A 13199-nucleotide genomic window follows, 5' to 3' on the forward strand; every position below is an offset into this window, starting at 1 on the left:
CCTGCACTGCAGCAGCTAATAAAGTCCATTTAATCCCAAAAACGCTTTTCTTTTAGGCAGGCTGGAGCAGAAAACAACTCACCTTTCTCAAGTTGTACAGTAATGTCACATGTGTATGAAGGTGGATCAAACAAGCTAATCTTAAATGTCAAAGTAGAGAGGAGCCTAGTAGGCCTATTTATTTTCATTCATTACACAATATGAATAAGCTATGCAGACAGTTGTAAAGAAAGAACATCTTTTTCTTCTGTTCTCTACTTGTTATAGTTACACAGTATTAGGGGTGTGGGCTGTATTAAAAGTATCCACTGTTCTCCCATGCTCTAACACACAGTAACGATGAAATGTGTGCTGTTCTCACATTCTTCCTCTGCTTGTACACATAAACAACAAGGCAGGGAAATATAAAAGGAATTTATTTTATTGTTTGGGTACATTATTGTTCAGTGTACATGCTCACATGTGAAACAAACTTTACGTGCTTGATAACTCTCCCACCCCGCAGACATCTACACACCAATACTAATTTATATTCATAGCGTCAAGTGCTATGTAGCTCCACATAGGGGACACAGGAAGTGACATATAACACCTTCATGCAGCGTCGGAACCGCGTAGCAAATTCACAGCCGCACCGGCAGAGCTTCAGAATATGCAACTCGGCCGGCTCACACCCGGACGCGCTACAAGTGCGAGGGCCCGCCCAACGCTGCTTGCAGCTTTTATCTTCCTTATCAGTCTTTAAGCTCCTAGCGATGCGCTTTGAATCTGCTATGTCTGCCTGACTGAATACTGTTATCTGTCCTGTTACCATAACTGGAGCACATATCCCAGTCCATTTCGGTGGCAACTCCACTTTCAGCCAGTCGCTGTCATCACATAACCAGAAAATGTCTGCCATAGCATATGTGCCTCCACCAAGAAACGGAATGGGGATGTCAGCGTCACTCTGATTTCACTGAACTCTAAATGGAGCATAGTCTGCCACCACCTGTTGGCATTGAAACTTAGCTTTAGGAGTTGTATCGCATTTATCGGGTGCAAGCACCGTTTTGCCATTTTCTACCTTTCGCTTGCGGTGAAATTGTATTTTGGCCTCTGCTCCGTTAACCATCATAGTTTTAGTATCCACTACGCAAAATGGGAACACTGTGCTTTCATTCCTAACGGCTGTCTGTGGTATCCAATGTTCCAATAAGGGGTCCATGTAGGATGGACAATTAGTTCTATTTTGTCACCATCAATCACGCTTTGTTACCATCATTCTTAGCATGCAATAAGCAAAACAATCATTGTGGTTTTGACACGCATCAAAACTTATGGGCAATATTTGAGGGACTCTTTTGCCATTGTAACAGGCTATGCAGGATTGAGAGCTAACCTGCTGAGCAGAATATTATAGCCATTGGCGAAACATACACTGCTCAAAACAATAAAGGGAACACTAAAATAACACATCATAGATCTGAATGAATGAAATAATCTCATTAAATACTCCTTTCTTTACATAGTTGAATGTGCTGACAACAAAATCACACAAATTGTCAATGGAAATCAAATTTATCAACCCATGGAGGTCTGGATTTGGAGTCGCACTCAAAATCAAAGTGGAAAACCACACTACAGGCCTATCCAACTTTGATGTAAGGTCCTTAAAACAAGTCAAAATGAGGCTCAGTAGTGTGTGGCCTCCACGTGCCTGTATCACCTCCCCTACAATGCCTGGGCATGCTCCTGATGAGGTGGCGGATGGTCTCCTGAGGGATCTCCTCCCAGACCTGGACTAAAGTATCCGCCAACTCCTGGACAGTCTGTGGTGCAACGTGGCGTTGGTGGATGGAGCGAGACATGATGTCCCAGATGTGCTCAATTGGATTCAGGTGTGGGGAACGGGCGGGCTAGTCCATACCATCAATGCCTTCCTCTTGCAGGAACTGCTGACACACTCCAGCCACATGAGGTCTAGCATTGTCTGGCATTAGGAGGAACCCAGGGCCAACCGCACCACCTTATGGTACCTAATGGCAGTCAGGCTACCTCTGGCGAGCACATGGAGGGCTGTGTGGCCCCCCAAAGAAATGCCACCTCACACCATTACTGACCCACTGCCAAACCGGCCATGCTGGAGGATGTTGCAGGCAGCAGAACGTTCTCCATGGCGTCTCCAGACTCTGTCACGTCTGTCACATGTGCTCACTGTGAACCTGCTTTCATCTGTGAAGAGCACAGGGTGCCAGTGGCGAATTTGCCAATCTTGGTGTTCTCTGGCAAATGCCAAACGTCTTGCACGGTGTTGGGCTGTAAGCACAACCCCCACCTGTGGACGTCGGGCCCTCATACCACCCTCATGGAGTCTGTTTCTGACCGTCTGAGCAGACACATGCACATTTGTGGCCTGCTGGAGGTCATTTTGCAGGGCTCTGGCAGTGCTCCTCCCGCTCCTCCTTGCACAAAGGCGGAGGTAGCGGTCCTGCTGCTGGGTCGTTGCCCTCCTACGGCCTCCTCGGCGTCTCCTGATGTACTGGCCTGTCTCCTGGTAGCGCCTCCATGCTCTGGACACTACGCTGACAGACACAGCAAACCTTCTTGCCACAACTTGCATTGATGTGCCATCCTGGATGAGCTGCACTACCTGAGCCACTTGTGTGGGTTGTAGACTCCGTCTCATGCTACCACTAGAGTGAAAGCACCGCCAGCATTCAAAAGTGACAAAAACATCAGCAAAGGAACTGAGAAGTGGTCTGTGGTCACCACCTGCAGAACCACTCCTGTATTGGGGGTGTTTTGCTAATTGCCTATAATTTCCACCTGTTGTCTATTCCATTTGCACAACAGCATGTGAAATTGATTGTCAATCAGTGTTGCTTCCTAAGTGGACAGTTTGATTTCAGTGTGATTGACTTCGAGTTACATTGTGTTGTTTAAGTGTTCCCTTTATTTTTTTGAGCAGTGTATTTATGTGCAGACCACTGTTCTGACCCAGTTTGGTGAGTCAATCAGATTGGTTGGGTTAAAACTGGATGTGGATTGCAGCAATCTATCAGAAGTAATTTATTCTCATGTTTAATGAAGGACACATAAGACATATAAATAAAACAAAGAAAAAAAGAATGCAAATTAAACATAAGTAAGGTAACACATGTGGAATGTGAAAACATCTATTCAGCACTATAATCCACCCCAGCTGACATGACACATCAAAGCCAATGAGTCTCTGTTGAATAGTCCTCTTGACAACTAACTTCACTGGAAACTGTTAAGCACTGTGGTATTATCTGGATTCAATGCAGAACCCCACACAATGCATCAGCTACACTTGAACCCTGATTAAATATTCACTGTGTTCTTGAAAAATGTTAGAAATATTTGCATCCCTAATCCCCGGTGGTCCAAAGGTAAAACTGCTAAAATCCTACTCGCAAAAACTGAAAGATATTAGTTTATGGGCATACTGGAATAAAGCCCAAGCTAAAGTGTACAAATGTAGAGAGAGAAACACAGAAAAATAACAAAAAGAAAGAAAGCGAGAGATTGTCACTTCAGAGAACTGTTCTCTGTCAATTAACAGCAGCTCCCAAAGGGTTGAGCATTTAGAAAGATGGTGACAGATGTGGCCACTGCGTGTGTGTGGTGTTGGCATGCCCTATTAGTCCTATCCTGTGTGAGTTTAGTGATCTGAAACAGCCCAACTCATTACTCTGGTGGTGACTGATAAGAGTTTGCTGCTAATAACACAGCTGGGAATTGAAACGCACCTTCCAGTGAAACAAACCAAGCAGCTACCATTTAGTTCCTGGATAAATATTTAAAGCTATCCTATATAGTAAGGTAATGCTGCTGCTTTGCTTCGTATGTGTTGACACTTTGAGGCACGGTGTTCTTCTGGCCATGCCCTAATTGCCTTGCTGGCAAAAGTCCTGGGTTGTTACTTCGTAAACTGATCAGAATTGACAACTATAGACTTAAAACGTGCTGAGCTTACTGGTAGCTGTTATTGGGGAACACAATAAACATAGAAGTAAGCCAAGCACGCATGAATTGCCATGTAAACAAAATCCGTGTAGAGGAATTGAATATATGTAAACTAATAAATAAATAAATACATAAATCACAAAAAACCAGACACAAATATCCCCGACTTAACACATGGACACCCTCTTCATCCCTTACCATCATCATCTTCAGGTGGCCCATCATAGGATTTATCAATAGCTGCTCTGAAGCTCTCGTTGCAGCCTCTTCCCCTGACCATATTTTGGCGAGGGCGGTGGAATGGGAGGAATTCGTTTTTTCTGTTAACCTCTGACATGGCCGTCTGGAGGCTCTCCAACGAACTGGACTTCTTCAAGCCGAGGGTAGGTCCGAGTTCTACAGGAGTTGATGGAGCTGGGGGGGGCAGAGAGAGACGCAGGGAAACAGAAAGGTACACAAAGGGTGAGATACATGTTTCTCTCAGCCTGATTAGTTACCTAACTCATGCAGCCAGAGTTCAAAAGAATCTAATGTAGGAAGGTTCTCTGTGTTGCTTTTAAATATGTATTTTCTCCTGCAGATCAATTTTTCTCATGTAAGATCATCTCTGCTGAGTCAACACACATGCAGGCATGATTTAGTCTTCCCTCTTTTGTGTCTTTACAAACTCAATGAGAAATGAATTTATTTTAATTCAGTAATAAACTCCTGGACTTTAATATCTCCTGTATTTCAGCAGGTTTTCTGCTCATGTTCAAAACTTTCTGCACTTTCAAAATCTCTCCCACATGTCTGTGTTCTCTGATATGATGAGAAAAAAGTTGTAAAATTACCAACATCATCATTTAATCAGAATTCTACCAGCCCTATACTCAGCTGTGCATTATGATATTGCTCCGCTAGTAGTAACGTTATCTACTTCAGACAGTTTGGAAAACGAAAATAACTGAAAACACCACAAATCCACACACTGTAACTTCAGCACCTTCAATGAAGTGCAACTCACAGACCCAAACAGAGAAATCTGTGCTTCATTTTTTAGATTGCACAACTCTACCAGCCCCGTTACCACTTGTCACGAGTCTCTGGACAGCTCAAGAGCGGGTTCACTTGATTACTATCATGGCGTATGCCGGTGTCGATGTGATCAATTATACATCTGTTTTTCACTGGGTGAGAAAAATTACTTTTGGTGTGTGGAAAATGTCAATAGTCTGAGTCTCGCGAGACAGCTTTTAACCTGATAATAATCCTACCAAAATGGCTATGAATGTGTTACTGATATCAGATCTACTGCTGATTTAAAAAAAAACAATCAATCTGTTAAGCATGTATACAGTAGGAAGCCCAATTTTGCCTAGGTTTGATCAGGCTGTGAAACAGCCCTGCTGTGGCATGCTCTGATTGGTTCAAAAAGGCTGTGGAGACCACTGGCTAGGAGCCTGAAGGACTGCGACATGGCTGAACTCTGGAGAGCAGAGCCAGGAAAAAACAGTGATGCAGTTAACCAAGCTGTTGCTGAGTTTGTGATGGATGCGAGATCTGCTTCACTGTTACTGGTTCGCCATCAATCACCACAAGTATACCGCGAGAGATATTACCGAGGAAGGGAGGGATCCAGCAGGCAGTGTGACAAAGAGGAGAGCAATGGTGGACGTATTCAAGGGAGAGTAAGGTAAAGATTAGACTTCTTGTGAAGGTAAGTCGTGAAGAGTCACAATTTCACAGCAAGTCCACAAAAAGCGTGTCATGGTGACTTTGCATTTTCTGCTTTAAGAAAACTATCTAGCAATTGTTGCTCTCCTGCTGCAGAAACCCGGCAAAAGCTGATGACATGCTAAGTGCTGAAGTTGGACCGAGTTTTTGCCTCAAGCCCACCGTGATGTTCCCACCACCTGTGAGCATTGCTGATTGTAAAACAAAAGAGGGGGACAGAGAGAGAGACGGTAATGTTTGCTTCCGCTTTGGTTTGCCACTGACTGCCGAACAGAGAAACACTGATGGTGGGCAAGATAGGGAGAAAAGGGACGGGAGGAACAACGACAGGGAGAGAGCAAATTAAGTTTCCTCTGGGGAATACCATGGTGGCAGAGGGGAAGACAGAGAAAAATGGGGAAGAAGGGAGGAAGGCTGGGCTTGCTGCCAGCTCAAAATACTGGTTATCCTTACACACACATACACACACATTTTGGATTCCTTGCTGGCTCTGGCTTGTCGATATGATGCCACTGTGATTCATGATAGCTAAACCTGCATCACTTTAGCTAATGATTCCCTATACACACGACCGCTGTGTGTGTGTGTGTGCGGGGGGGGGGGGCTTTGTGTGTTTTTTTTCTGGAAGCAGAGGAGATGAGAGGGCTGATGTGACTTCCACATCTATTTAAACAGCCATTAACAAAACACACACACCCCAAGAATAATAACACGCCCTGAATGTATGCACATGCATAATGTAAGTCGGCTGCTAGCAGAGGAGATGGACAAGGGCCATAACGTGACACTCCCATCCATAAACACAGTCCACATGACATTGAGATGGATACTGAATTATACGAGCGATATGTGATTTATCTACATTGAAATATGATTCTGTTTTGACACAGCTGAACAGATACTCATCTACAGAAAATAACACAACTTTTCTTCTAAGTAGCACATACTGTAACGAGAAATCATATTGCTCTGTCACAACAAGCCATTTCCCGCCCACTATGCAAGTATGAAGTCTAGATTAATTCTACACAATGGCAGGGATGTAAATTCCAAACTCTCAACACTTTGCAAGTGTACGTGATTTAGAAGAAATATCAATATAACAAATATATCAATATAATATTTGATTTAAATGACAGTGATACTACAGCATTTACACTATTGCAAGTGTTTATTAGACTTAAAACCCAAAATCAATAATGAGAACTTTCTTTATGCTCAAGATATATTTAAAAACAGGAGGACATTGTTTCTATGGGCTACCAGTGAAAAACACAATATTATTCATCAACATGAAACTTGCCTCCCACTGCATGTCAAAAGTCAACACAATGCAATCAAATCCAAGCCTACGATCTACCTCAGCACACAGGCAGTGTTACAGCCCTCATAACTTGCTGTGCAATGTTACCTTGAAACAAAGTAAAATTATATTTGTTTTGACATGTCAGCACATTAATGTGTCACTTTTGGCTATATGTGCAGGCCATTGCCTAAAGGTTCTGTAATAAGTAATGTGTCACTCAGGTCAAACTCTTCTAGACATTTTGATCAAAAATTAAGGTCAACAGGGTCTGCTCCTTGGCCAAAGAGCACATCAAAGTCTTCAATCAAACATACAAATTCATTTTTTTAGGAGACATACCGTTTGCAAAAACAAATCTTTGATAATCCACTGCTGAAAAGTCTAAGGGCCGTGGATTAGAACTGACATTAACGTGAACCAAAGCCACCAAAGGCATGAATGAACTTGACATGAATTGTCCAGGAGTTTTAATATATTTTCCTTTTATTCACACTCTAATCAAACTCCTGAAACTCCTCAAGCCAACGCGTTTGCAGTTGCCAACAACATTTCTCAAAACACAAGCGCCCTCAAAGTTAAACCACCATTTGACATTTTCCTTTCAGTTACAATGAATTCATAATCCGGCATTTAGGCTCAAAAGACATGATTTGTACCCATCTGTGTTTATTCGCGCAACGCAAACTGTAGATTAATACACTCCATATGAAATATGCGTGTGATGTTTCTCATTTATTCAGAGTAAGGAGGTCAAGGTTCACTCAATGCAGTCAGTTTAAGAAGTGTAATCCAGAGGAGCACACAGTATATACACAGACGGTGACCTCCGAGTCCAAACTTGTTTTTTTTTTCCCAGAGGGTTGGGTAGTAAGATGAAATAAAAAGTATTATAAATAGCTTAGTGGTGTGACACACAAACAGATATATAACTTCAAGTACACAGACACCAGCTGATGAGCATGCATCCACATACTTGTCTCTCGCACACACAAAGTATTTTGCTGTGAGTAGCAGGATTTGTGTCATAAATGTAATTACTGCTGTCCAACTGTAAGATGATAGAATTAAGCTGCTTTTAAAGGGAGGGAGGGAAAGAGAGATAGAGGAGGGAGAGGGAATGACACGCAAGACAAGAGTGGATCTGAGAGTGGGGGGGGGGGGGGGGGGGGGGGTGGGCAGGGAAAAACAAACACTGTGAGAGGATGCTACAGAAAGAGAAACAAAGAGACTGAGCCCGGGAATGAAAGAGGGAGGATGGGAGTGACAACGAGAGAGAGAGAGAGAGAGAGAGAGAGAGAGAGAGAGAGAGAAGAAAGAAAGAAAAAAAAAAGAAATATAAAATTAAAAACAAAACACAAAGAGAGAACGCCAAGCTATCCCAAGGCTATTTTGTTGGCAGGGAGGCAATGGGCTACTTTCAAAGTCAAAATTACACCAAGGAGCGGCTTAGCACAGGCTGCAGCAACAAAGCCAGCAGACTCAACAACACCACCAACTTCTAGTGCACCAAATCACACTTCATAAAGCTCTCACAAGGAGCTACAACTCAATTTCTGCTTTCTATTTCTACATACATACACCTAGACCTTGTTTTTATTCAGTGAAGAGAGGATCATTCGACTTCTTTCACTGTCCCTGTCAGTGAAAGTTCCCTCGTGTTCAAGAAAAACACTCAATCACAGCCAAAATACGTCATTATACACCCCGGCTGCTCCAGGAGGGCTAAAAGGAAACCGCATTGTGAAACCAGTCTTTTTATGTAATCAGTGAATGTTTGATGGGGCATATGCTGAGTTCTTTATATAAAGTTATACATCTTGAAAGTGATGGCATAGCTCTTAAGTGTTGACCGTTAAAATCTTGTTCTTGTGCATATATTTCCATTCTCATGTGCCTTCCTTAATGCCTGAGCGCTCATAGGAGGCATGGTGGGGGCACTAGTGAGAGTATGCATCAGAGCACGTGTGTGTATATGAGAGATCCTGGGCTGTGGAGGGAAGATCATTCACAGTTTCTTGCATATTATGTGTGGTGTCTTTTATGTGGTTCTATCTCCCAGCTGATGAAAAGAGGTTGTGCTATTCCACAGCCCTCTATAATAATTGAATGGCCATAATAAACTTTAAAAACATGTGACATCATCCACAGCCAGTATTTACTGCTTCACACTGATCTTAATGCAGAGGCTGCTGCATTGGACATCAAAAAATGTGCATCTGAAATGCAAGATAACAAACCTTACCCTGATATTCTACGTTCTACATTGATATCCCCATGTATACGATTTGTGGAAAAGTGAATGGTATATTTTACCAGGCCATGATTCACTCTTTCACTGTCACACAATAACAAGCATACTTTACCATTTTGTCAGTCGTTATTTAATTTGCCCTGAGGAAATTCGTGCCAAATTATATCAGACTTCATAACCCCACAAATGTTGCTCTTGTCTTACTGTAAACCCATATGACTGTGCTTTTTATCTGCAAGCTGGAGATTCCTGACATCCTACTTTCCAAAGCCAGCGGTTGCTCAAGATTACCTCAGTGCACGGAGAGATGTGAACATTGAAGAACCTTTAAACTTCACAAAATATCTGCCGCTCAAAAATAAAAAGGAAAAAATAAATCAGCTTTACTTTATGACCAAGAATCTAGCAATCAACAGTGAAGAGCTACATGTAGGGTCTTGTGGTTCGAGATGTGGACTGCCGCTGCGAGAGATAGTATCTTTCTTGTACACAAGCAAGCACGCACACTCTTCCGCAAACACACAAAATGAATCCATCATAGGGATTGTAACTGATTATTCCAAGACAGAAACAAATGGCCTCCCTCTCTCTCAAGCATCATGCAATATACAGTACAGTACATGTCAGTGATCAGTGTGTAGAGTCTGATAGAGATGAATGGCTGCACTAGCAAGAAACGACAGCACTGACCATCTCCTGATTGCTGTTCACCTTTATTGGCTTACTGCGGGAGATGGAAAGGGGTCAAAGGGCATTCAATATACAGAGAGGCAGCCAGGAGTACACACGGAGACAATGAAATGATAGTGTGCGCTAAAAATATCAGACAGAGGCAGATACCTTGCAAATAAAACACATACACACAAGCAAAAGGTGTTTCCAGATCAAACACACAGACACCTGCACACGAGAACACACAAAATGGAGCATAATGGTAAAGAGAAGTAGGGATCGCTTTGTTCAGCTGTTTGAATTCTGCATCTAAGAACTGTTGTAAAGCGCTAATGTGTGGTGGCACCGAGTGGCATTCGCGCACATGCACACAACCACGCGGACACACAGCACAAAGATGTACTGCTCTCCCTGTGACAAATTAATCCATCAATCCACATCAGCCTAACAAGGTGGCTTTCAGGTTAAATCCACGGCAAAGTCTGCAAGAGCTCGAGAGACAGGGAAACAATGAAAAAAAGAGAGAGAGAGAGATGAGAGAAACGAAGAGACAATCACAAAGAGGGATATAGGGAAAACGTGGCTCTCTAAAGGACGCAGTTTTGGCAGAGTCTTGTCAGTGTGCGACTGTCGTAGTCAAAGTCATAGTTCCACTAGGGACAGATTCAGACAATGGGCTGCACCAGTCTCCCTCAGCATCACACTGGCCCCCTAACACGCACACACAGACAAACACACATTTTCAGAGAGATGTTGTTCATTCTAAGCTCCATCGCCTGCTTGTCAGCGTCTAAGCCTGAATGGCGTTGGCAAGAAAGTGAGTGAGCAAGATAGGGCAAGAGAGTGACCGAGAGAGAGAGAGAGAGAGCTGCTGGTGGGTGGAAGAACCAAAATAAGGCCTTAAAACAGAAAACTACAACAAAAGCAGACAAGCATGTTGGCTACTGAGCGTTTTCGTAACACCACTTTACTGCATGAGAAATGTTTGTGCATGGGTGTGTGTCCTCACAAGTATAGAAACATTTGAATAATTCTACAAAATGAGACCAGTTGCCACTTCTTGGAGAGGCACCTGTGTTGCGACTATTAAACATTCTCACGCACATTTATGAACACCTTTTGAGACGCGCATAACTGAAGACATTTGTAAACATGCGCACATACTCACCTGACACCACCCACACACCTACACCCACACACAGATCACCACTTTCTCCTTTTTCCCCAACAACCTTTTATCATTCCTGGGGATATTCATTGATCACCTTTTATTTTAGCAAGGAAACATCTCTAATACACTGATGCTGGGACACACACACAGATATAGCTGTGTGGAGCTCTGTGTGTGTAGATATATTTATAGATATATATATATATATATACACACACACACACACACACACGGAGCTCCGGGCTGTCCTCATCACCAAAGGAAAACTCAGTGAAAGAAACACAGCTGCAACTGTTTGTTTTATGTCCCGTCAGCAGAGTGTTTGACTGTACTGTCCTATTTAAAGCGGCTTGAGGAGAGAATCAGTCTACACTAGTGTTGTAGTACTCAAGACCGGACACATTTGTACTCGGTCTTGTTTCGGGCTCGGACATTGAGGACTTGGGATTGTATTTCAAGACCATAACTTAAAGAATATCAATAAATTACTTTTGCATCGTCTGATTTATTTGTTAACATCTTAACTTTGATTGGATGTAAAACGTATTGCTTCAAATGCAACCAATAACCCTAATTAAAATGTGTTGTTCCGGTTAACCACGATGATTACGTTAATTTCTGCTCTTAGTGTTTATATGTGGGTGTTTTAAGGATCTTTCAGATCAATGTGAGAAGTACCTACGATCTCATTTTAACATTTTAATGTTTGTCATGTAATGTGGGGAACTGGTCTTGCTCTTGACTCAGTCTCGTCCTGCCTCGGTCTTGGTCTCGACTGGTCTCAGCCCCTAAAAGTCTCGGTCTTGTCTCGGTCTTGATAAACTCTGGTCTTGGTCTTGACTTTGTCTTGGTTTGGGCGGTCTTGATTACAACACTAGTCTACACTTGAGAAAGATATGGAATGAAAGATTTACTTTTTCACCACAACACTGTTCAAGTCTGTATAGCTATACTGTATATTACTTTATACTGTGTTTCACATGTTTTCTACTCCACAGCTGATTTAATTTATTATTGGGATGACTGAGCTCCTATTTCTCTGTGCCACCACAAAGACGTCAGGGATGTCTGACCACAAAGCCCAACACACACACAGACACACTCAAACGGTGCATTTATATGGTGTCCTATTCTGTGTTGATACTTGAATGCTGAATTGAAGATTTGACTGATGCAGCTAAGTTTTTATTAATGACAAGTATCTACATTTTTTCAATTTACTGAAGGGAGCTCCACAAAATTCGCTCAGCTGCATCCTCCACACACGGGAAATGCATTTAGTCACAAAAACACACTCAGTCGCACACACCCGCTCATTTTCAGGGAAGGTTTCCACACATGCATGCTTTGCAATGTGGTCTCCCATTTCCATCACTTTGCATCTCAGATTCTGCAAAATTATAATATAATATGAAATCTTCCAAGATTCACATTTTCCACAGGATGATGGAGACTTTCCATTACCATAACGGTAATAATTTTATGTGTGAGTGTGAGCGTGTGTGTACTTGTGGTGTAGTTGCCCTGTGGTTTCTTGGGGTGTGGAGGGAAAGACCATTGCTGGAAGTGAAAACAGCATTCCCAGAAGTCATTGTCTTTCCCCCTCCCCTCTCTCTCTCACCAAAGTCCATGCAGCTGTCTGACGTCTCAGCGCTGGGTTGTTGGACACATTTCAGTTATAAAAAATACATTAGAGCAAACGAAAGTGGGTTGGAAAAAACTGCCACGCTTGCCAGACACACTCTCTGTTTAACAGCTCTCTGGGCTACGTGGCATTATAAAACAGGAGACATGTTGACAAGCAACAGGTAAAGGAAATAGGCTCAAGTTAAAGAAAAACAAAAACGTCTGGAAATCAAACAAGGAAAAAATGATAGAGGCTCTTAAAGGCTTTACTGAGTGCTCAACAGGCTTATTACTGGGGGAAACATAGCTAAAACTAGAAAGGGTAGAAACCATGGTCTGATTTGTGGATGGAAAAATCTGTTTTCACTTTCTGATATCACTGCCACCTAAAATGCACGAAAATTTTGATTCTTTGATAACAGCTACTGCAACAGCAAATAAAAAGCCTCAGTTAAACTTGCTTAAGTTGTCATGATGTCTGTCCC

The 13199-nt window shown here is 42.6% G+C and overlaps 1 protein-coding gene across 3 annotated transcripts in view; it reads right to left on the reverse strand.

The window, feature by feature from the left end:
- Positions 1–13199, reverse strand: part of pard3bb (par-3 family cell polarity regulator beta b) — a 232692-nt gene that overhangs the window by 94793 nt on the left and 124700 nt on the right. For all 3 annotated transcript variants that reach the window (XM_046054894.1, XM_046054895.1, XM_046054896.1), the window contains exon 18: positions 4171–4386. In XM_046054894.1, the coding sequence (XP_045910850.1) occupies positions 4171–4386 (216 nt within the window). The remainder of the gene's footprint in view (positions 1–4170; positions 4387–13199) is intronic.

Source organism: Micropterus dolomieu, linkage group LG07 (assembly GCF_021292245.1).
Source record: "Micropterus dolomieu isolate WLL.071019.BEF.003 ecotype Adirondacks linkage group LG07, ASM2129224v1, whole genome shotgun sequence".
NCBI lineage: Eukaryota > Metazoa > Chordata > Actinopteri > Centrarchiformes > Centrarchidae > Micropterus > Micropterus dolomieu.